Source organism: Camellia sinensis, chromosome 4 (genome assembly GCF_055761805.1).
Source record: "Camellia sinensis isolate YWXY chromosome 4, ASM5576180v1, whole genome shotgun sequence".
In the NCBI taxonomy this organism is placed as follows: Eukaryota; Viridiplantae; Streptophyta; class Magnoliopsida; order Ericales; family Theaceae; genus Camellia; species Camellia sinensis.
In genome coordinates, this window is record NC_138964.1 from 218,036,647 (window position 1) to 218,059,015 (window position 22,369).

Sequence of the window (22,369 nt, forward strand, 5' to 3'; positions counted from 1 at the left end):
TGTTAATTTAACGAGTGAATAGTGAATGAATGGTGATACAATGGATGTGTTAAGGGATGTATTAAGAATATATATATATAATAAATAAAATAAATAAATAATTTAGTTTAATCAAAAATTTCAAGCTCAAAAAAAATCCCAACAAGTAATAAAAAAAAAAAATTGCTGTTGACTGGTCAACCGGTCAGACCAAAATTTTTTTTTTTTTTTCTCTTTTCTTGAAGGGTTTGGATATCCGGGGTGGATTTCTGGCCAGACGTCTTGGGAGACTTCCGGGAGGACTTCCTCTAGGCACGCTCCTCTCTCTCCTTCGCTGGCTAAGACACTCGTTGCAGTTAACAAATAATCTAACAGCTGACACTAATACACAACATTAACACACCACCCAACAGTATTTTTGGTTGAGCAAAAACTAACGCCTGACACTAACAAACTCATTAACGCATCCATTGTGGATGCTCTAAGTGCTAACACATAAAATTTCGGGTGGGTTGGTGGCCCTAACACATGGGCCGCCCTGGTCCAGCTAAATGGTTTCATCAGAAATTGGTGCGAATTTGATAGTTGAACAAAAAAAAAAAAAAAGTGTTCTCTCTTCAATCAGCTCTCTCTCTATTGGTATCTTTTTTTCTAGCAATCAATAAAATTTCAATTCTTGATTGATTATGTTAAACCTAGATTAAATTAAGAAGACTGACTGTTTTGTTGATTCTTGATTGATTTTTCTTGTTACTTAAATTTCTATGAGTATCATGTTCAATTTCATAAAAATGGAAGATAAACTTGGGTCTGAATATAAACCCAGTTCTTTAAATGTTTTGTTTTCATTTTTTTTCCCACTTATATGTAATTTGTTGATCTTGTTTTTATAGTTCGTTATTGTCCAAACCGTTCGGTTCCTCATTTACCATTGAAGAAGAGCTTTTAATTAATATCCTTCTTTGTCAAGGCACATTCTTGTTTTTTTTCTCTTTTTTTATTGCTTTTGATAAATTCCAATTCCTCAAATCATAGAAAGTTAAGAATTCTAGTTATTTGCATATTATTAGTGGAATTATATACATACACACTGATTATATTCACATTATATCTGCATGGGTGACTTTTTTTTTATTGTTGATTATTATTTTTTTTTCCCAATTCTTCTTTAATACTGTGTTTCGTTCACATTTCACACATTCCCCCCCTCCCCCTTTTTTTCCCAAATCCGTACCTAAATTCATGAACCAGTATGTGAGTTTGACTGTTGATTCTTGATTGATTTTTCTTGTTACTTAAATTTTTGTGAATATCTTGTTCAATTTCATATATAAGGAAGATAAACTTGGATCTGAATATAAACTGATTTCTTTAAATGTTTCGTTTTCATTTTTCTTATATACTTATATCTATTTTTTTGATTTTGTTTTATAGTTTGTTATTGTCCCAACCATTTGGTTCTTGAATTGCCATTGAAGAAGAACTTTTAATTAACATCCTTCTCTATCAAGGTACGTTCTTGTTTTCCCCCCTTTTTCTATTGCTTTTGATAAATTCCAATTCCTCAAATGAGAGAAAGGAAATAATCCCAGTTATTTGCATATTATCTGTGGAATTATATACATACACACTGACTATATTCGCATGGGTGACTGCTTTTTTTATTTTTTATTGTTGATTGATTTTTTTTATTATTTAAATTCTTCTTTAATATTGTGTTTTGTTCATATACATTACCTAAATTCATGAATCAATATGTGAGTTTGAAAGTAATCTCTACACATTTCTGTGTTTCCCCAACTGATATGTGATAATTTTTTTTTTTTTTTTTTTGGAATGAGATATGTAATAATTGTTGATTTCATTAAAATTTCATCAATTTTTGTATACTTCACAGATGGTAAAGAATATGACTAACTTCAAAAGGAGGTTGTGCTCCAAATTCTGCAAAAGGGGTCGTTGTTCCATTGATTGCTCGGTAATAAGAAGTTAATTTTTGGATGAATTACACTAACGATCCTGTGTATGTATGCATGTGTCCAATCTGATTTTTTGCTAATCTATTAAGAATGATTTTGTGCAGCTTGCCCATGGAGAGCACGACCTAATGTCACGTCTCGCCAAATTACCTAGACAAAATTGCCTACCAAGAGAAAGCCTCAAGGAAGAGAGGCTAATGAAATATTCTAGAAGCTCCGGAAAGACTTGAGAAAATATAGGAACATGATACATAATTCTATAATGTACATGGAAGTATCTAAGAAAACATTCTAGAGCATTCAAATGAAGATTGGAGGAATGGAAGCAATAACACCTTCTAGAACCTCTTAGAGAAATAGAGGTGGTAAAAGACCCTTATAGCTACTTCTACGATGATATAGATGTTTGTATAGATAATTTTAGGGAGGATTCTAGAACCCTTTTGTTGGATAAGGAAAGCTTCCATGAGAAGCTTCTCCATAGTTGTTTTCTTGTATGCTTTGAAATATTCTAGAGAAGGCCTAAAATGTCTATAAATAAGAGAGGGATTCATTTGCTCCATCCATCATCCAAGAGTTGTACAAGCTTTCTCAAAGTGAATACTAAGGCATTCTCTTAAATTCTACTTGTCTTCTTACTTATCTTTCTTGCAAGTTTGTGAGTTAGGTTGACTTAGATACATCAAGCAACATCAATATAATATCAATATAAGGATAATGTTGAAATTTTTGACTCATAATACATAACATAAATATAATATCAATATATTTTATTAAATAAATTAATAAAAAATTAACGGTGAAAGAATCTTAATATAATAATTTTAAAAGTAAAAAAACATTCTATAATTTTTGAAACCTTCAAGATAAAGGGTAATTTACCCCTAAAATTTTCATTTTCAATCCGTGTGATAAAGTGGGTAAATGCAAGCTCTAGTGCTAAGTGCTAACAAATAAAATTCTGGGCGGGTTGGTGGGCCTAACACATGGGCCGCCCTGGTCCAGCTAAACGGTTTCAACTGAAATTGGTGTGAATTTGGTAGTTAAACAGAGTTAAATAATAAAAAATAAAAATAAATACAGAGTGTTCTCTCTTCAATCAGCTCTCTCTCCGTGGTATCTTTTTTCCAGCAATCAATAAAATTTCAATTCTTGATTGATTATGTTAAACCTAGATTAAATTAAGATGATTGACTGTTCTGTTGATTCTTGATTGATTTTTCTTGTTACTTAAATTTATGTGAGTATCATGTTCAATTTCATAAAAATTGAAGATAAACTTGGGTTATATAAACCCAGTTCTTTAAATGTTTTGTTTTCATTTTTTTTTTTTACTTATATGTAATTTGTTGATCTTGTTTTTATAGTTCGTTATTGTCCAAACTGTTTGGTTCCTCATTCACCATTGAAGAAGAGCTTTTAATTAATGTCTTTCTCTGTCAAGGCACGTTCTTATTTTTTCTTCCTTTTTTTTTTTATTGCTTTTGATAAATTCCAATTCCTCAAATCATAGAAAGGCAAGAGTTCTAGTTATTTTCATATTATCTGTGGAATTATATACATACACACTAATTATATTCACATTATATTTGCATGGGTGACTTTTTTTTATTTTTTTATTGTTGATTGATTTTTTTTTTTTTGCTTCCAATTCTTCTTTAATACTGTGTTTTGTTCACATTTCACACATTCCCCCCCCCCCCCTCTCTTTTCTTCCCAAATCCTTACCTAAATTCCTGAACCAACATGTGAGTTTGACTATTGATTCTTGATTGATTTTTCTTGTTATTTAAATTTCTGTGAATATCTTGTTCAATTTCATATACAAGGAGGATAAACTTGGATCTGAATATAAATTGAGTTTTTTAAATGTTTCATTTTCATTTTTTTTTATACTTATATCTAATTTTTTGATCATGTTTTATAGTTCGTTATTGTCCCAACCATTCGGTTCCTTAATCGCCATTGAAGAAGAGCTTTTAATTAACATCCTTCTCTATCAAGGTACGTTCTTGTTTTCCCCGCTTTTTTCTATTACTTTTGATAAATTCCAATTCCTCAAATCAGAGAAAGGCAAGAATCCCAGTTATTTGCATATTATCTGTGGAATTATATACATACACACTGATTATATTCGCATTATATTTGCATGGGTGACTTCTTTTTTATTTTTATTTTTATTGTTGATTGATTTTTTTTTTTTATAATTCTTCTTTAATATTGTGTTTTGTTCATATTTCATATACTTTTTTTTTTCTTTTTCTTCCCAAATCATTACCTAAATTCATGAATTAATATGTGAGTTTGAAACACTACAACAAAAACATACTTTAGTGGCACTACACTAGTGGCATATTTTTAGAAAATGCCACAAAAAATGATATTTAGTGGCACGTTTTTGAAAAATGCCACAAAACGACAAACGTAAAAGGCTCTAGGGACATTTCAATGAACAAGTGTCACAAAACTACAACAAAAAAATACTTTAGTGGCACTACACTAGTGACATATTTTTAGAAAATGCTACAAAAATGATATTTAGTGGCACGTTTTTGAAAAATGCCATAAAACGACAAACATAAAAGGATCTAGTGACATTTCAATGAACAAGTATCACAACACTACAACAAAAACATATTTTAGTGACACCATACTAGTGGCATGTTCTTAAAAAATGTCACAATAAGAATATTTGGTGGCATTTTTTAGAAAAATGTCATAGAGCCACAAACATACAAGGCTCTAGTGGCATTTCAATTAAAAAAAGTGTCACTTCACTACAACAAAAATGTCACTACAACAAATTTACACTTTAGTGACACTACACTAGTAGCATGTTTTTAGAAAATGTCACAAAAATAAAAATTGGCATTAAATGTTTTAGAAAAATGTCATAGAACCACAAAACATATAAGGCTCTAGTGGCATTTCAATAAAGAAATGTCACATCAATTTTATGACATTTTATAAAACAATGACACAAAAAATTATGTTCGTGACATTTACCAACAGATACCACTAAATTTTAGTTGCAATGGCATTTTTTAAAAAATGTCAGGACACTAGGTAGGTGCAAATTATTTTTTTATGGCACTTAGGTGAAAAGTGTTATAAACAAATATTTTATAGCATTTTGAGAAATGCCACTAAGCCAAAAACTTTCCAAACTTATAATGACATTTTTGAAAAAACAAAAAATGCCAATATATTTTCTAAATTTTTAAAATGCAGTAAATGATTAAAAATAAATAAATTAAACTCAATATACACTACAGGAAAAAGCATATTCGGCGATTAAATTTCCTGACCAAAAAAATTTGGTTGCTGAAAGTATAGCCTTCAGCGACCAAAGCAGCATTAGTTGCTAAAAGTAAAGCTTTTTGGCGGCTAAACAATTTTAGTAGCCAAAAGTCTACAATTGGCGACTAAAACCAAGTTTGGTCGCTGATTATATGGGTTTTAGTGACTAAAAAATTTTTAGTAGCCCAAAGTAAAGCTTTTTGGCTACTAAAAAAATTTAGTAGCCAAAAGTCTACAATTGGCGATTAAAAATAAGTTTGGTCGCTGATTATATGGGTTTTACCGACTAAAAAAATTTTAGTAGCCAAAAGTCTACAGTTGGCGACTAAAAAATAAGTTTAGTCACCAAAAGTGGTCATTTTTAGTGCAGGAGAACTAAAATCCTAAGGCGAGAATAAAATTTTTTGGTGACCAAAATTTTGGTAGCTGAAAGTGCATCTTCGGCGACCAAATCCGATTTTGATCGACAAAAGTTAAGTTTTTTAGCAACTAAAAAACAATTACTAGCCAAAAGTATAGAATTTTTTAGTCGCCAAAAGTGGTCTTTTTTTTTTAAATTTTGGTAGTAAATAGTTTATTTTACATAAATTATGTTCAATAAAATAATTATGTTTATACATATACTTTTATATTAATATGGATGTATGTACTATATAAATAATGTATGTTTAATATATAATCATGTGGTGGTATAGAGGTGTAGTGGGAAGAGTATGGTGTATAAGGTTTATGGTGCGGAAGGTTGGCGGTTCGAGTCTCCGCAAGAGCGGATCAAATTGTTCTACAACAAATTATCGTCATTAATGGCACTTGATAGCATCACGAATAGTGCCTACCATGACATTAAAGTGTCACTGAAAGTATAGTCTTGATGGTGTAATGACACTTACAAATGTCACTAAATCTTTTTTTAATGGCGCTTGAAAGTGCCACAAATAATATCTACCATGACATTAAAATTTCATTGAAAGTTTTCAGCCATGATGGTGCAGTGGCACTTGCAAGTATCTACCGTAGCACTCGTATCTACCGTGGCACCGATAGAAGTGGCACTTGTTCAAAATGCCACAAGACCAAAAAATGTCATTAGAAGAATAGTTTTGTGGCACTTTCAAATGTCACTAAACTAAGAAAATGTTGTAGTGAAAGTAATCTCTACACATTTCGGTGTTTCCCCAACTAATATGTGATAATTTATTTTTTCTTTTTTTAGAAATAAGATACGTGATAATTGTTGATTTCATTAAAATTTCATCAATTTTTGTATACTTCACAGATGGTAAAGAATATGACTAACTTCAAAGGAGGTTGTGCTCCAAATTCTGCAAAGAGGGTCGCTATTCCATTGATTGCCCGGTAAAAAAAATTAATTTTTTGATGAATTACGCTAACGGTTCTGTGTATATATGCATGTTTTCAATCTGATTTTTTGTAATTTTTTGCTAATCTATTAAGAATGATTTTGTGCAGCTTGCCCATGGAGAGCATGACCTAATGTCACGTCTCGCCAAATTACCTAGATAGAATTGCCTACCAAGAGGAAGTCTTGAGGAAGAGAGGCTAATGGAATATTTTAGAAGCTCCTGAAAGACTTGAGAAAATATAGGAATATGGTACATAATTCTATAATGTACATGGAAGGATCTAAGAAAACGTTCTAGAGCATTCAAATGAAGATTAGAGGAATGGAAGCAAAATAGCACCTTTTAGAATCTCTTAGAGAAATAGAAGTGGTAAAAGACCCTTGTACCTACTTCTACAATGAGGTAGATGTTTGTATAGATATTTTTAGGGAGGATTCTAGAACCCTTTTGTAGAATAAGGAAAGCTTCAATGAGAAGCTTCTCCATAGTCTTATTCTTGTATGCTCTGAAATAGTCTAGAGAAGGCCTTAGATGTGTATAAATAGGAGAGGGGCTCATTTGCTCTATCCATCATCCAAGAGTTGTACAAGCTTTCTCAATGTGAATACTAAGGCATTCTCTCAAACTCTACTTGTCTTCTTACTTGTCTTTCTTGTAAGTTTGTGAGTTAGGCTGACTTAGCATCATCAAGTAACACTTGTGATTGTCTAAGTACCGCACGGAGTGCTTGGAAACAACCAAGGCCGTGACATAGAGCTTAGACATATCCCACTATTATAGACTTACAAGAAAATGTAAGAAATTTTTTCCTATATGCTTCTATATTAACTGTGTGAGTCAATTTCTGACCACACTGCCAAACTGGCACTCAGCTGGTGAGCATCAGCAGAATAGATTAAGCCTGAATGACCTGTCACAGAAAGAAGAGATTCCAGTGGTGGTTCGTCCACCTGTGGGCACTTCGACGATCAAGTCAGTTATCTCTCAAAGATAGCAAAAGTGCTTAACTCACTATTCAGAATACAAAAAACGTACCTTATACCCATGAGGGTGCCTCTCTTTTATAGCCAACACTAACCTAATCCTAGTAGAAGCCTAGCTTTAATGGATTCTGTCTCAATGCTAATCCTGGACTCCCAGTTAGATTGGGATAAACTCTCTATGAATCTTATCTTTATCCAGACTAAAGTCCTCTTCCAATCTAGGACTCTTGTCCCTTATCCGCTTATCCCGGATTCCGGTAATCTCGTAGATAACCTCGAACTATCCGAGATTACCTTGGCATTATGACCAGGACACGTGGCACCTCGGCTGACACTACGGTGCCACCTCGACCACGTGTTGTCATTCAAAAATTATGTCCCCATAACTGCCCCCTAGGTTCTATTACCTCGGTCTCCTGAGGTGATGGAATCTATATCATTTCTTCCATTTAGCACATCGGCTAAGCTCGCTTTATCATTTGTTACCGAGGTCATAATTTGTCGGCTCCATATGACCAAGACCTGTAATCTGTCTTTAGAACCAGTTAACCAAGCTTGTTCAATTTATTTAGCCGAGATCATCCCCTAGCTGAGGTCTTTGCTTCATTAAATCAAGGACTCCAAGAGTTCCATCACACGTATGAGCTGTCATGCACAGTATTTCAACCGTTTCTGCCACACGTCTTTCCCCTACTGAGCCATACTTGACACGCACCATTAAATCGCATCGCACTTGCGTACGCCGTCTGACAAGCACGTTGTCCTAGGCATAGTAATTGCGTTTTTGTCGCCATTCTTCGTGTTTGATCAAAATCACCTCTCTCTCTCTCTGTCTTTTCACTTTTTTCATCATCACTTTCGTTCAACCTCTCTCTCTCTCTAACCTTCTCAAATTCTCCATTGTTTCAAGCTCTCAAGCTCTGCAACTATTCCGTTCACCTCCTTCGGCGAAGTTCTTGTTGCTTTTCTCCAGTTACAGCCATCGTCTGACCCCGGCGTACTTTACACTGGCCTCATTTTTCTTCGATGAGTCATTATTTCTTCTTTTGTCAGTCTATATTTTTCTTTGAAAAACTTCACTGCATTGCTTGTTGCCATTGCCATCCTGTTCACGTTCTTGATTATAAATCTGTGCGTAAGAATTTAATCTTGTATTTGAGCATGTTTATCCTATGACTTTGCTTTTGCCCAATCCATTCTTGAGTATACACACACCGCTCACACACTTGTTTATTTTTGCCACTGTTTTTGGCCTCGTACCCTTGTACACACTTTGTCACAGTGTTCTTGATAGTTCATCACTTTTCTTGATTCTGAATATGTGACGCCCTAAATTTTTTTTTTTTTTAAACGTCATAAGATTTAAATAACAATAACTTATTAGATAAAATTTTAACTACTAGTTAGGAACTTTTAAGTTCTTACAAAGCCAAAGTCCAACGACAAATAAAACTACAAGTTCACACACAACATCACAACATAGTTTAATCCTAATACAAGGGATAACGGGATTTTATTCTGATAAAATCTTGACTCTAAGTCAGCCAAGGTTCGATATTGGCAGCAGCTCCAGTTTCAGTCCCAGTCCCTTCTTCGACATAATCTGGCATGAAACGCCAGGGCAACAAAATATATGCCATGAGTTTTGCAACACAGTAAGAAAACGTAACCAACTTACCATTCTTTTTAAGAGAAAGATAATAAGATTCTAAACATGAGATAACAATATAATTGTACACATAAATTACAACCCTTAGAATAATTTCAGTAATTTTAATAAATTAGGTGACACTCGAAATCTCACCAAAGAGATTTAACTTACCAACCACTAAGCATGGCAACGGCTAATGTGAAACCCTCCCTTGGTCAAATATTTAAGTGTTACCAACTGTAACTACCAGGGATGCCCATGTCCGGAGTTATATACCCAAGTAGTGGCATCTGTGGTCTGCCCCAAGGAAACGGTCTGCCAGGGGTAAGTAACCTCCCTGTGTGCCACCTGCACATCCACCCTTATTCCAAAACCGAATACCGAAAAGGGTTCAAATAAGTCCCGTGCCATCTTAGAGTTTCGCAACATAATTTACGTGAGAATTCTCAAAACTAGGGCTCACCCTGAATACCCGGTATTAACCCTTCATCAATAACTCATTATATACCGTTAATCCTTTTGGTTAATTTATATACTAAACACAAATTATTCAAATCTCAATCACCAATAACGTTATACCAACTAAAGAAAAACTCCCAACATAAAATATTATGCATGTCACCCAATAATAGTTCAATGTACAAAATTTAGTAAACAATTACTTAAAACCATGGTATGAACATAATAACTTAAATACAAGAAATAAACCATAACTGCACACCTGCACAAATTTTTGATTTACTAAATTAGACTAGTATAATATGAAAGTGGTGATTTTATCCTGTCCAAAATTTTTTTTTCAGAATATATGTCTTGCAAGTAAAATTTTAAATACATTACTTATACAACTCTAAAATTCATATCAATCTACAGAATAATCCATAAACATGTTATGGTCATTTTCAGAAATCATTTTCCAAAAATAAATTATAAATAATTCTTAAAAATTCCAAGGGTGTTTATGACACAGATTTGTCACATTTCATTATATTAATTCCATGCTTAAATTTATAGATCAAACCCATAATCTAAAAATTTATCACGAAACTAGACTTCTCAAATTTCATCTTTTAGTTAGAAATTACCAGATTTGGCTTAGTATAGAATTTTAAATAAATTTTCAAATACAAGGTAAAATCTGTCACACAGTTTCAGATTTAGTTAAAATTTTGTATAAATTCGTAGAAAGCTCAAAAATTGTTTCCAAAATTTTTTGGATAAACTAGACATCATTATCAACAACTTTTTAAAAGGAATAATCTCGAAATTTTGAGTATAAAATTATCTAAAAATTCGGGTAAACATGCTGGCAGATTCAAACAGATTATTCTCAACACAGTTTCAGATTAAAAATTTGTATAAATTCGTAGAGAGCTCAAAAATTGTTTCCAAAAATTTCTGGACAAACTAGATATCATTATCAATAACTTTGTAGAAGAAATCATCTCGAAATTTTGAGTGTAAAATTTTCTAAAAATTCGGGTAACAGGTTGGCAGATTCAAACAGATTATTCTCAACATAGCTTCAGTTTTAATTAAAAATTTGTATAAATTCGTAGAGAGCTCAAACATTGTTGCAAAAATTCCTGGATGAACTAGACATAATTATCAACAACTTTGTAGAAGAATTAATATCGAAAGTTTGAGTATAAAATTGTCTAAAAATTCGGGCAAACATGCTGGCAGATTCAACACAGTTTTAGACAATGTATCAAATGTACATAATCTGAAAATTTTCAATTATATAAAAAAAATGAGAGGGTTGAGAGTGTTTTCTTACTTAGTGGTAGGGTTGAAATGGAATAATGAAATGGTAGGAAAATATGCAACCTCAATCTCCTCCTCTTCTTCCACCAGAATTCCCTCTATTTGGATGTAATGGTTTATGCTTAGTCTAGAAATATGAACTCTCTGTGCAGAAATATGAACTCTACTAGATGCAATTTAAAGACTCCCTCCAAGGTTAGCTCTCTCTCTCTCCCACTCTCTCACACATTTTTTTTTTCAAAAAAAAAATTCCATTCCCTTTCTCCAATTTCTAAGAGCAAGCTTTCCCTAAATTTTATAAGCTTTTCCCTAAATTTTACAAGCTTTCCCTAAATTTTATGGCTATCCTAAATTCTAAAAAGATGGTGGGTTTGGTAGGAGCTGTGGGTTGTTTGCCCACGGCTTGTTTGTTTGTATTTTTATTTTTTTATTTTTTTATTTTTTTGTGTGTGTGTATTTGTAGGGGTTCTGAAAATTGATACCCTAAGATTTTTATCTAAGGTATTTAGTAAGAATAATTATTATATTGAATCCTAATTAAACTAATTTATAAATAACAAATATTGAACACCCACAAAATTATCATTCTTAATAGGGTCTTTGTTAGTGATAGGATTTGGTTAATTTAAAACTAATTAATTTATTTATTTATTTATTTTCTTTCAAGAATAATTTAAATATGGGTTTCACAATTTACCCTCCTAAAAAGAATTTCGTCCTCGAAATTAATTCGTACCTTTAGACTCGAAAAGTTGGGGATAATTGACACGTATCATATCTTCTCGCTCCCACGTTGACTCTTCCGTCCCACAATGTCTCCAGAGAACTCGAACCAATGGTATAGTTTTACCTCGTAATTTCTTCTCGCGACGATCTAAAATCTTGACAGGCTTTTCTTCAATTGTCACGTCTTCATCAAGATTAATCTCCTCCTAATTGATGATGTGAGAAGGGTGTGGCTCGTATTTCCGTAGCATAGAGACGTGGAAAACATTATGTACTCCAGCCAGTTGAGGCGGTAGAGCCAAACGGTACGCCACTTCTCCAATTTTGTCCAAAATTTCGAAAGGTCCAATGAAGCGAGGTGACAACTTTCCCTTCTTTCCGAAACGAACAACTCCTCGACGAGGCTGTATTTTCAGAAACATATGATCTCCAACTTTAAATGTTAAAGGTCTTCTCCTTTTATCTGCATAGCTTTTCTGCCTACTCTGAGCGGCCTCGAGCCTCTGCCTAATTAGTTTCACCTTCTCGGTAGTTTCTTGAACTAATTCTGGCCCTAAAAGAGGTGCCTCTCCGACTTCTGTCCAACATATTGGTGATCGGCAAGGCCGTCCGTACAAAGCTTCATACGGTGTCATACCAATGCTTGCTTGAAAACTGTTATTGTAAGAGAATTCGACTAGTGGTAAGTGTTTCTCCCAATTACCTTTAAAGTCCATCACACAAGCTCGAAGCATGTCTTCTAAAGTCTGAATTGTTCTTTCTGATTGACCGTCAGTTTGAGGGTGAAAAGCTGTACTAAAACACAACTCTGTACCCAAGGCCCTTTGCAGACTTTGCCAGAACTGTGACGTAAAACGAGAATCACGATCTGACACTATTGAGACTGGTACTCCATGCAATCTAATGATTTCTCGAATAAATAATCGGCTTAAAGATTCGAGTGTGCCTGCTGGTCCTATTGGTAGGAAATGTGCCGTCTTAGTTAATCGATAAACCACCACCCAAATGGCATCATGGCCTTGCGGTGACCGGGGTAATCCTGTTACAAAATCCATTGTTATGTGTTCCCATTTCCACTTAGGTATTGGTAAAGGTTGGAGTTTCCCTGTCGGCTTTTGATGTTCTGCCTTCACTTGCTGACACGTCAAGCACTTAGATACGAATTGAGCAACGTCCACTCCACCAATACTGTCGCTTAAGATCCTGGTACATCTTGTTTCCTCCCGGATGAATCACAAAAACTGAATGGTGAAATTCTTTAAGTACTTCGTCTCTTAATTGTTCGATGTTTGGCACAAAAATTCTACCTAAATACCTTAAACTACCATCTTGATGGAGTGTCCAATCCGGTGAAGATTCCTCGGTCACTAATCGGGCCTTGATGAAGTCGGTCTCCTGATCAAATCTTTGGGCTTCCAACACTTTGGTAAGAAGTTGGGGTATTGTAACTATTGTAAACAACCTACCCTTCCCATTCTGAGTCTCTGGTTGTAACTTAAACTCATTCATAGTGCTTACCATTTCCCATTCTTTAATTGATATGCTGGCTACAATCTCTCTTGTCTTTCGACTTAGTGCATCCGCTACAACATTAGCCTTCCCGGGATGATAAGATATGGTGAATTGGTAATCTTCAAGGTACTCCATCCAGCGTCTCTGTCTCATGTTCAAATCTCTTTGGGTGAACAAGTACTTCAAGCTTTTATGATCGGTAAATATCTCAAATTTTTTGCCATAAAGGTAATGTCGCCAAGTCTTAAGTGCATAGACCACAGCCGCCAACTCCAGATCGTGAGTAGGATAATTTTTCTCATGATTCTTCAATTGTCTTGATCTGTAAGCTACTACCTTCCCATTTTGCATTAACACACTACCTAACCCTTCCTTAGAGGCATCACAATAAATAGTGTACCCAACGTCACGTTCGGGTATGACTAATATAGGAGCGCTTGTCAGTCTCTTCTTGAGTTCTTGAAATGACTGTTCACACGCTTCGTTCCATTCAAACTTTACTCCTTTTTGCGTTAGGCGTGTCATCGGCTTGGCTAATTTGGAGAAATCCTGAATGAATCTCCTATAATAACCTGCTAATCCCAAGAAACTACGAATCTCAAACGTATTCTTAGGTTGTTTCCACCCCATTACTGCTTCTACTTTAGCAGGATCCACTAATATCCCTGATTCAGACACAACATGACCTAAGAACTTTACTTCCTTCAACCAAAATTCACATTTGCTAGCTTTAGCATACAATTGGTTTTCTCTTAGAATTTGCAAAACGGTTCTCAAATGTTGCTCGTGGTCTTCCTCCGATTGTGAGTATATCAAAATATCATCAATGAATACTACCACGAATTGGTCTAAATAGGGGGTAAAAATTTTGTTCATTAAACTCATGAATACCCCAGGAGCATTTGTCAAACCAAATGGCATTACCACAAACTCATAGTAGCCATAACGGGTTCGAAATGCAGTTTTGGGTATATCTTCTCCTCTGACACGAAGTTGGTGGTATCCCGACCTAAGGTCAATTTTGGAAAAACATTTTGAACCTCTTAATTGATCGAACAAGTCATCAATTCTGGGTAAGGGATATCGATTTTTAATAGTGGCTCGATTTAGTTGTCGATAATCGATGCACAATCTTAAGGTTCCATCCTTCTTCTTCGTGAATAATGCTGGCGCTCCCCAAGGGGACGTGCTTGGTCTGATGAACTTCTTACTCAACAGTTCCTGCAACTACTCCTTCAATTCTCGAAGTTCAGCTGGCGCCATACGATGTGGTGCTATTGAAATCGGTGAAGTCCCGGGTTGAAGCTCAATCGTGAAATCTACATCTCGTTTTGGGGGTAATCCTAGTAATTCGTCAGGGAAAACGTCAGCGTACTCACACACCACATGGGGTAATCCTGGATCCTCTCGAGTTTCGTCTTCCAAAATTAGGCTTGCCAACCATCCGTTTAGTTGATCATGCCATCGCGACTTGCGACACGTTGGAGTTAGAGAATCTTGTCTATCTCCTTTAAATTGAACTTTCGTGCCGTTAAGGGGGGATACTGTCACTGTCTTACAGTAACAATCAATAATGGCTCGATGAACTGACAACCAATCCATTCCTAGGATGACGTCAAAATCAGACATATCCATAACTCTTAGATCACAAATCAGAAATGAACCAGAGATTTCTAGCTCACAAGATTTATATACTAGATTTACTCGGGTTTGACCTCCTAAGGGTGAAGCGACACTCATAGCTATCTCTAGCGCTTCTGGCTTTAAACCCAAACTTGTCATACATGCAGTGGATATAAAAGAATGCGAAGCCCCAGAATCAAACAATAATTTAACCCAAGAATTCATAAGGATTAACATACCTTGAATTACTGATGGGTTATCAACATCTTCTTCTTCTTGGAGAGCATACATTCTTCCTACTGCCTGTTGGTTAGTCTCTCCCGGTCTCTTTCCATTTCTAGCTCCTTGTGGTTGTGTTCTTGGTCGGCCTGCATTCTTAGAGGCTTGAGGCTGTCCCTTGTTGGTCTGGGCATGTTGAGTAGGCTTAGAACCTTGCCCTGGCTGGCATTTGTTGTATGGTTGTGCCCCTCGCTGATCCATAAAATACTTCCCACCTTGAGGACACTCACTTCGACGATGCCCCTGTTGACCACATCCGAAACATCTTCCTTTCCACTCACTTACAAAGTTTCCTCCTTGCTGGTTTCCTCGATTCTGCCTTTGTTGCTGCTGCATCCCTCTGGTATAAGGTGCTGGCGCAGGATGGTTTCTGGTGTTGCGGACTGGGCCTCCTCCGCGTGGTTGGTTGTTGTTCCTTGATCGCTGATTTCGAATGCGTTCGGAATCTGCTAACTCTCGTTCCACAATTAAAGCTTGATCCACCATCTGGGCATAGGTGGAGAGTTGTACTGCGATCAATCTTCCTCTAATGTCTGTGTCCAAGCCCCATTCGAATCGCCTAACCTTATCCTCTTCATTTGCTACTATGGCTGAAGCGTACCGTGAAAGAGCTTCAAAATGGTTCGCATATTGAGCGACTGACATTTTTCCTTGTTTCAGTTGGAGGAACTCTTGAATCATTTCTTGTTTTAGCGAGTTAGGAAAATACTTTTCCATGAACAAGTCTTCGAACTGTCTCCAAGTTAATGTCTCTACTTGTCGAGTACTTTTGATCATTTCCCACCAATGATCTGCTTCCCCTTCCATTTGAAATGCTGCCATGGTCACTCTATCTTGTTCATTTCGGATGTCGGAAGTATCTAGCAACTTCTTAATTTGTCTTAACCAAGCTTCAGCTTCATGGGGGTTTGGTCCACCAAGGAATTTGTGGGGACGTAGCTTTTTAAATTTTGCTATCATCTCCGATTTGTTTTGATCTTGGTTTCGCGGTGGTATATTGCCTACCCTATCAGCAATCGCGCGTATAATTCGAGCGACATTGCCATCAGGCACTCCATCACCATTACCGTTGTTATTATTTCTTGTTCGTCTAGCCATTCTGCATGATGGGATTTTCTTGTGATTTATTCATTTATTTATTATCATTATTATTATTATTATATTTACGTACTAGGATAGTAAAAAAAAAAAACTTCATTAATTAGGCTAGATAAGCTACAATTAGCAAAATACAAGTAAAACATAGAAAAGATTAAATAACATACTACGGGCAAAAGATAGCCCCTATAATCCGAGTTAACTCCTACACTCACAATTCTAAACTAGGCAATTTTACATGTGAGCATACAAAACAATCGGTTAGCCTAGTTTATAATTCCCTTAAGACCCCTTAAAATAGCCAAGGAAAGTCTCTCCACACCAGGGCTTCCGGCTCCCATGTGGCTTGGAAAAGTCCCATGAATCGCCACAGCACCCTTACGAAGATAGCAGTTTCGCACACACGATGCCCTAGCAGCAGCACTGGCTCCTCCCGATAAGTCCTCCAGTGCCTGAAGTTCATTGACCCATCTCTCCTCATAATTCTGCTTGGGTCGGGCATGATACACTGAAGGCTCCAAAAGTCAAAAGGTCGCCCACCCTATCAGTGAAACCATCCGGGAAACGGCCTAATTGATATACCCAGGGAGTCTTTTGTCCTAGAATCTGGACAGGTCCGATATAGGTACCCACCCAACTCTCAGCTTTCCAAGCACAACCTCTTAGGGGATAAAGTCTGATATATACAAAAGAGCCAATCTGTAACCCGTTTCGCACATCCCAACCCTCAAACGTGGCTCCTATATCTCCAGTGTTCTCCTCGGTATTGCCTTCGATAGACTCATCTTCAGTGTCTGACTCAATCACAATAACCTCCGGGGGGTTGTATATTGGTACAACTTCCTCAACTTCATCAGACTCAGACTCAGGCTCAAGTTCAGGATCAAGTTCAAGGTCAAGCTCAAGCTCAAATTCATAGTCTTCTATAGGCATCTCTACTTCTTCACTTGGGTCAGGTTCTATGGATTCATAGTCTTCTACCGAATTTCCCTCGTTAGAGTTAATGTCTGATGACCCTGACATCCTACAAATAAAAAGGTTCTAACTTAGTCAAGTCACCACAAAATACAAATTAACGTAAGGTTTTTTTTTTTTTTTAAAAAACAAACTTCTACCCATGGCCCAAAGGTTCAAACCTATGCTCTGATACCAAACTGTGACGCCCCAATTTTTTTTTTTTTTTGAAACGTCATAAGATTTAAATAACAATAACTTACTAGATAAAATTTTAACTACTAGTTAGGAAATTTTAAGTTCTTACAAAGCCAAAGTCCAACGACAAATAAAACTACAAGTTCACACACAACATCACAACATAGTTTAATCCTAATACAAGGGATAACAGGATTTTATTCTGATAAAATCTTGATTCTAAGTCAACCAAGGTTCGATATTGGCAGCAGCTCCAGTTTCAGTCCCAGTCCCTTCTTCAACATAATCTGGCATGAAACGCCAGGGCAACAAAATATATGCCATGAGTTTTGCAACACAGTAAGAAAACGTAACCAACCTACCATTCTTTTTAAGAGAAAGATAATAAGATTCTAAACATGAGATAACAATATAATTGTACACATAAATTACAACCCTTAGAATAATTTCAGTAATTTTAATAAATTAGGTGACACTCGAAATCTCACCAAAGAGATTTAACTTACCAACCACTAAGCATGGCAACGACTAATTTGAAACCCTCCCTTGGTCAAATATTTAAGTGTTACCAACCGTAACTACCAGGGATGCCCACATCCGGAGTTATCTACCCAAGTAGTGGCATCTGTGGTCTGCCCCAAGGAAACGGTCTGCCAGGAGTAAGTAACCTCCCTGCGTGCCACCTGCACATCCACCCTTATTCCAAAACCGAATACCGAAAAGGGTTCAAATAAGTCCTGTGCCATCTTAGAGTTTCGCAACATAATTTACGTGAGAATTCTCAAAACCAGGGCTCACCCTGAATACCCGGTATTAACCCTTCATCAGTAACTCATTATATACTGTTAATCCTTTTGGTTAATTTATATACTAAACACAAATTATTCAAATCTCAATCACTAATAACGTTATACCAACTAAAGAAAAACTCCCAACATAAAATATTATGCATGTCACCCAATAATAGTTCAATGTACAAAATTTAGTAAACAATTACTTAAAACCATGGTATGAACATAATAACTTAAATACAAGAAATAAACCATAACTGCACACCTGCACAAATTTTTGATTTACTAAATTAGACTAGTATAATATGAAAGTGGTGATTTTATCCTGTCCAAATTTTTTTTTTCAGAATATATGTCTTGCAAGTAAAATTTTAAATACATTACTTATACAACTCTAAAATTCATATCAATCTACAGAATAATCCATAAACATGTTATGGTCATTTTTCAGAAATCATTTTCCAAAAATAAATTATAAATAATTCTTAAAAATTCCAAGGGTGTTTATGACACAGATTTGTCACATTTCCTTATATTAATTTCATGCTTAAATTTATAGATCAAACCCATAATCTAAAAATTTATCATGAAAATAGACTTCTCAAATTTCATCTTTTAGTTAGAAATTACCAGATTTGGCTTAGTATAGAATTTTAAATAAATTTTCAAATACAAGGTAAAATCTGTCACACAGTTTCAGATTTAGTTAAAAATTTGTATAAATTCGTAAAAAGCTCAAAAATTGTTTCCAAAACTTTCTGGATAAACTATACATCATTATAAAAAACTTTTTCGAAGGAATCATCTCGAAAGTTTGAGTATAAAATTATCTAAAAATTCGGGTAAACATGCTGGCAGATTCAAACAGATTATTCTCAACACAGTTTCAGATTAAATATTGTATAAATTCGTAGAGAGCTCAAAAATTATTTCCAAAATTTTCTAGACAAACTATATATCATTATCAATAACTTTGTAGAAGAAATCATCTCGAAATTTTGAGTGTAAAAGTTTCTAAAAATTCGGGTAACAGGTTAGCAGATTCAAACAGATTATTCTCAACACAGCTTCAGTTTTAATTAAAAATTTGTATAAATTCGTAGAGAGCTCAAAAATTGTTGCAAAAATTCTTGGATGAACTAGACATAATTATCAACAACTTTGTAGAAGAATTAATATCGAAATTTTGAGTATAAAATTGTCTAAAAATTCGGGCAAACATGCTGGCAGATTCAACACAGTTTTAGACAATGTATCAAATGTACATAATCTGAAAATTTTCAATTATATAAAAAAAATGAGAGGGTTGAGAGGGTTTTCTTACTTAGTGGTAGGGTTGAAATGGAATAATGAAATGATAGGAAAATATGCAACCTCAATCTCCTCCTCTTCTTCCACCAGAATTCCCTCTATTTGGATGTAATGGTTTATGCTTAGTCTAGAAATATGAACTCTTTGTGCAGAAATATGAACTCTACTAGATGCAATTTAAAGACTCCCTCCGAGGTTAGCTCTCTCTCTCCCACTCTCTCACACATTTTTTTTTTTCAAAAAAAAAATTTCGTTCCCTTTCTCCAATTTCTAAGAGCAAGCTTTCCCTAAATTTTATAAGCTTTTCCCTAAATTTTACAAGCTTTCCCTAAATTTTATGGCTATCCTAAATTCTAAAAAGATGATGGGTTTGGTAGGAGCTGTGGGTTGTTTGCCCACGGTTTGTTTGTTTGTATTTTTTTTTTTTTTTTTTTTGTGTGTGTGTTTTTGTAGGGGTTCTGAAAATTGATACCCTAAGATTTTTATCTAAGGTATTTAGTAAGAATAATTATTATATTGAATCCTAATTAAACTAATTTATAAACAACAAATATTGAACACCCACAAAATTATCATTCTTAATAGGGTCTTTGTTAGTGATAGGATTTGGTTAATTTAAAACTAATTAATTAATTAATTAATTTATTTTCTTTCAAGAATAATTTAAATATGAGTTTTCACAGAATCATTGTTCTTGTATCTGTTTTCTGTGCCTTTTCTAGATTCTTGTCTTCAATTTTTGTTTCCACAGACTTAGGTTCTGGGATTTGTTGTAGAACCTTAATCTTTAGGAAAACCAAACCTAAAACCTTTAGATCTTTCAGAAAAAATTTGCTCCAGTACACTTGCAGTTTGTAGCCGAGGTTCCTCAAACCTTCACAAAACACTTCCTTCTGAAATTCAACATCTTCCCCTCATGCCGACATCATGGGTATGTGAAGGTATAGGGTAGACACCCGAACCAAGTTAGAATATTTCAGGCAGGAGTTTTCCATCTCGACCGACGTTCATCTCAGGTTGGCTGGGGAGGAAGACTCCATTATGCCCAAGGACGACTCTATGCCCTTCCCAGTAATAGCCTTCGCTGAGTGTAGTCTTAGGATTCCCCTTGACATCCTCTTTCGCGAGGTCCTCCACTGTTATAAACTGAAGCCAATGCAGCTAGCCATTAACTCTTACCGAGTTATCAAAGGTATAATTGCCTTAGCCAAAAGAGAGAATGCTAGGGTTACCCTTGCCGACATCCAATATTTGTTACACCATATGCGGCCTGAAGTCGAAAAAGGTTTATGTCTATTACCTTAAGCCGAGGTCTATGGAATACAAACTTGTTTGCCGACCTCCCTAACTCCGACAAGGGTGTTGGGGACGATTACTTCATCATCTCAGGCAACTGGGAGTTTCAACCAAATGATGACCTTCACATTTATCCCCTAAGCCGATTAGTTTTCAGAGAGGGAGATGGTAAGAGCCAAGTGCCACCTTTATTTGCTTTCTAGTTTTTTCTTACTTTGATATCTCTGTATGCTCTAACCTCTGTTTGCTTTTACTTTGCAGTTCTTCCTCAGCCCCCAAAGGATTTTCGCAAAAACGTCTACCTTAGTAAGGATTTGAAGAAGTTGCTGGTCCTTCCTGTTAATCAACGCAATACTCCTCTGCTTCTGAATTTTATCCCGACCTACAGATCGACTTTGCCCGGAATTCCCAAAAAAAGCAAGAGTGTCATGACCCAAACCTGCCCCTATAGGTTTAACATCGTAACTGGCCAGTAATCCTTGGATTACCAAAGGCCTCTTGGCATAATGACATGTAGCAGGGGCTGCCGAAGCAATTAATCAAGACATACACAATCCATAGAGCTATGCAGACATACATGGAGCAAATAACTTAAAAAAATTTATAATAGTAATGCAAACTTCACACATTACTTCCAGATACACATTACTAGACGTCGTGTCCAAACACAACATAGTATAAACATAGCCTAACATGATTACAAAAACAACCATGCAACTAGACTTCAATTAGAACCTCCTCGGGAGACACAATGGTTGGCTGACAAAACTGAAGTGTAGGCCATCAACTCTGGGCCTGATCTCGTGCTTGCTCACCTACATATATAATATAAATAGTGAGCTAAAACCCAGTGAATAAAAACAGAGTAAAGACTTTAATGAATGATGCCCATAACATATCTCAAATCTCATAACAAAGCAGAATCATAATCATGTCCGTATTCAAATCATGTGTGGTACATCCCTTAGCACAAACATGTCTCTTGGGTCAAGCTTATCAAGTTCCATGAAGGAACCTCCGGTACCGGGCAACATGTCTCATACATCAGCCACGGTATTATTTCCCCCGGGCGAGGGCCTGTGCCACGGTATTGTTTCCCCCAGGTGAGGGCCTGGGCCACGATATTCTTTCCCCCGGGCGAGGGCCTCATGACCATAAGCCATAGTATTATGTCCCCTGGGCGAGGGCCTCGACTAAGGATACCACAATTACATTTCAAAGAAAATTGAACAATCATTCCTTCATACAAAACATAGCATTTCAGAAACTTATCATTTCATATCATCAGAAAATAATTAAAGTTAAACATAACTTTACAGAGTTATTACTCACAGATAATAGGCGTCATAAGTAGGCAATTTAGCTTCCTTGTGGCGCTAGACCTACATAGTTACAAAACGAACATGGTCCGGATTACACACTCATAGATGATGACTTAGCCCTTACTTGATTTGGTGTGCTTCTACTTCATTACTTTCATTATGGGGTCTTAATCATGGCCTAGGAATGCCTAGGATGGAAAGAGGATGCAAAAATGCACTTGGAAACATTTCTCAAT

At 35.6% G+C, this 22,369-nt stretch overlaps 1 protein-coding gene across 1 annotated transcript; it reads right to left on the reverse strand.

The window, feature by feature from the left end:
• Positions 1–14,488: 14,488 nt before the first annotated feature.
• Positions 14,489–16,261, reverse strand: LOC145824455 (uncharacterized). The gene has a single exon (XM_082924120.1). The coding sequence runs from the start codon at positions 16,259–16,261 to the stop codon at positions 14,489–14,491; it is 1,773 nt and encodes a 590-aa protein (XP_082780246.1).
• Between the last annotated feature and the right edge of the window lie 6,108 nt (positions 16,262–22,369).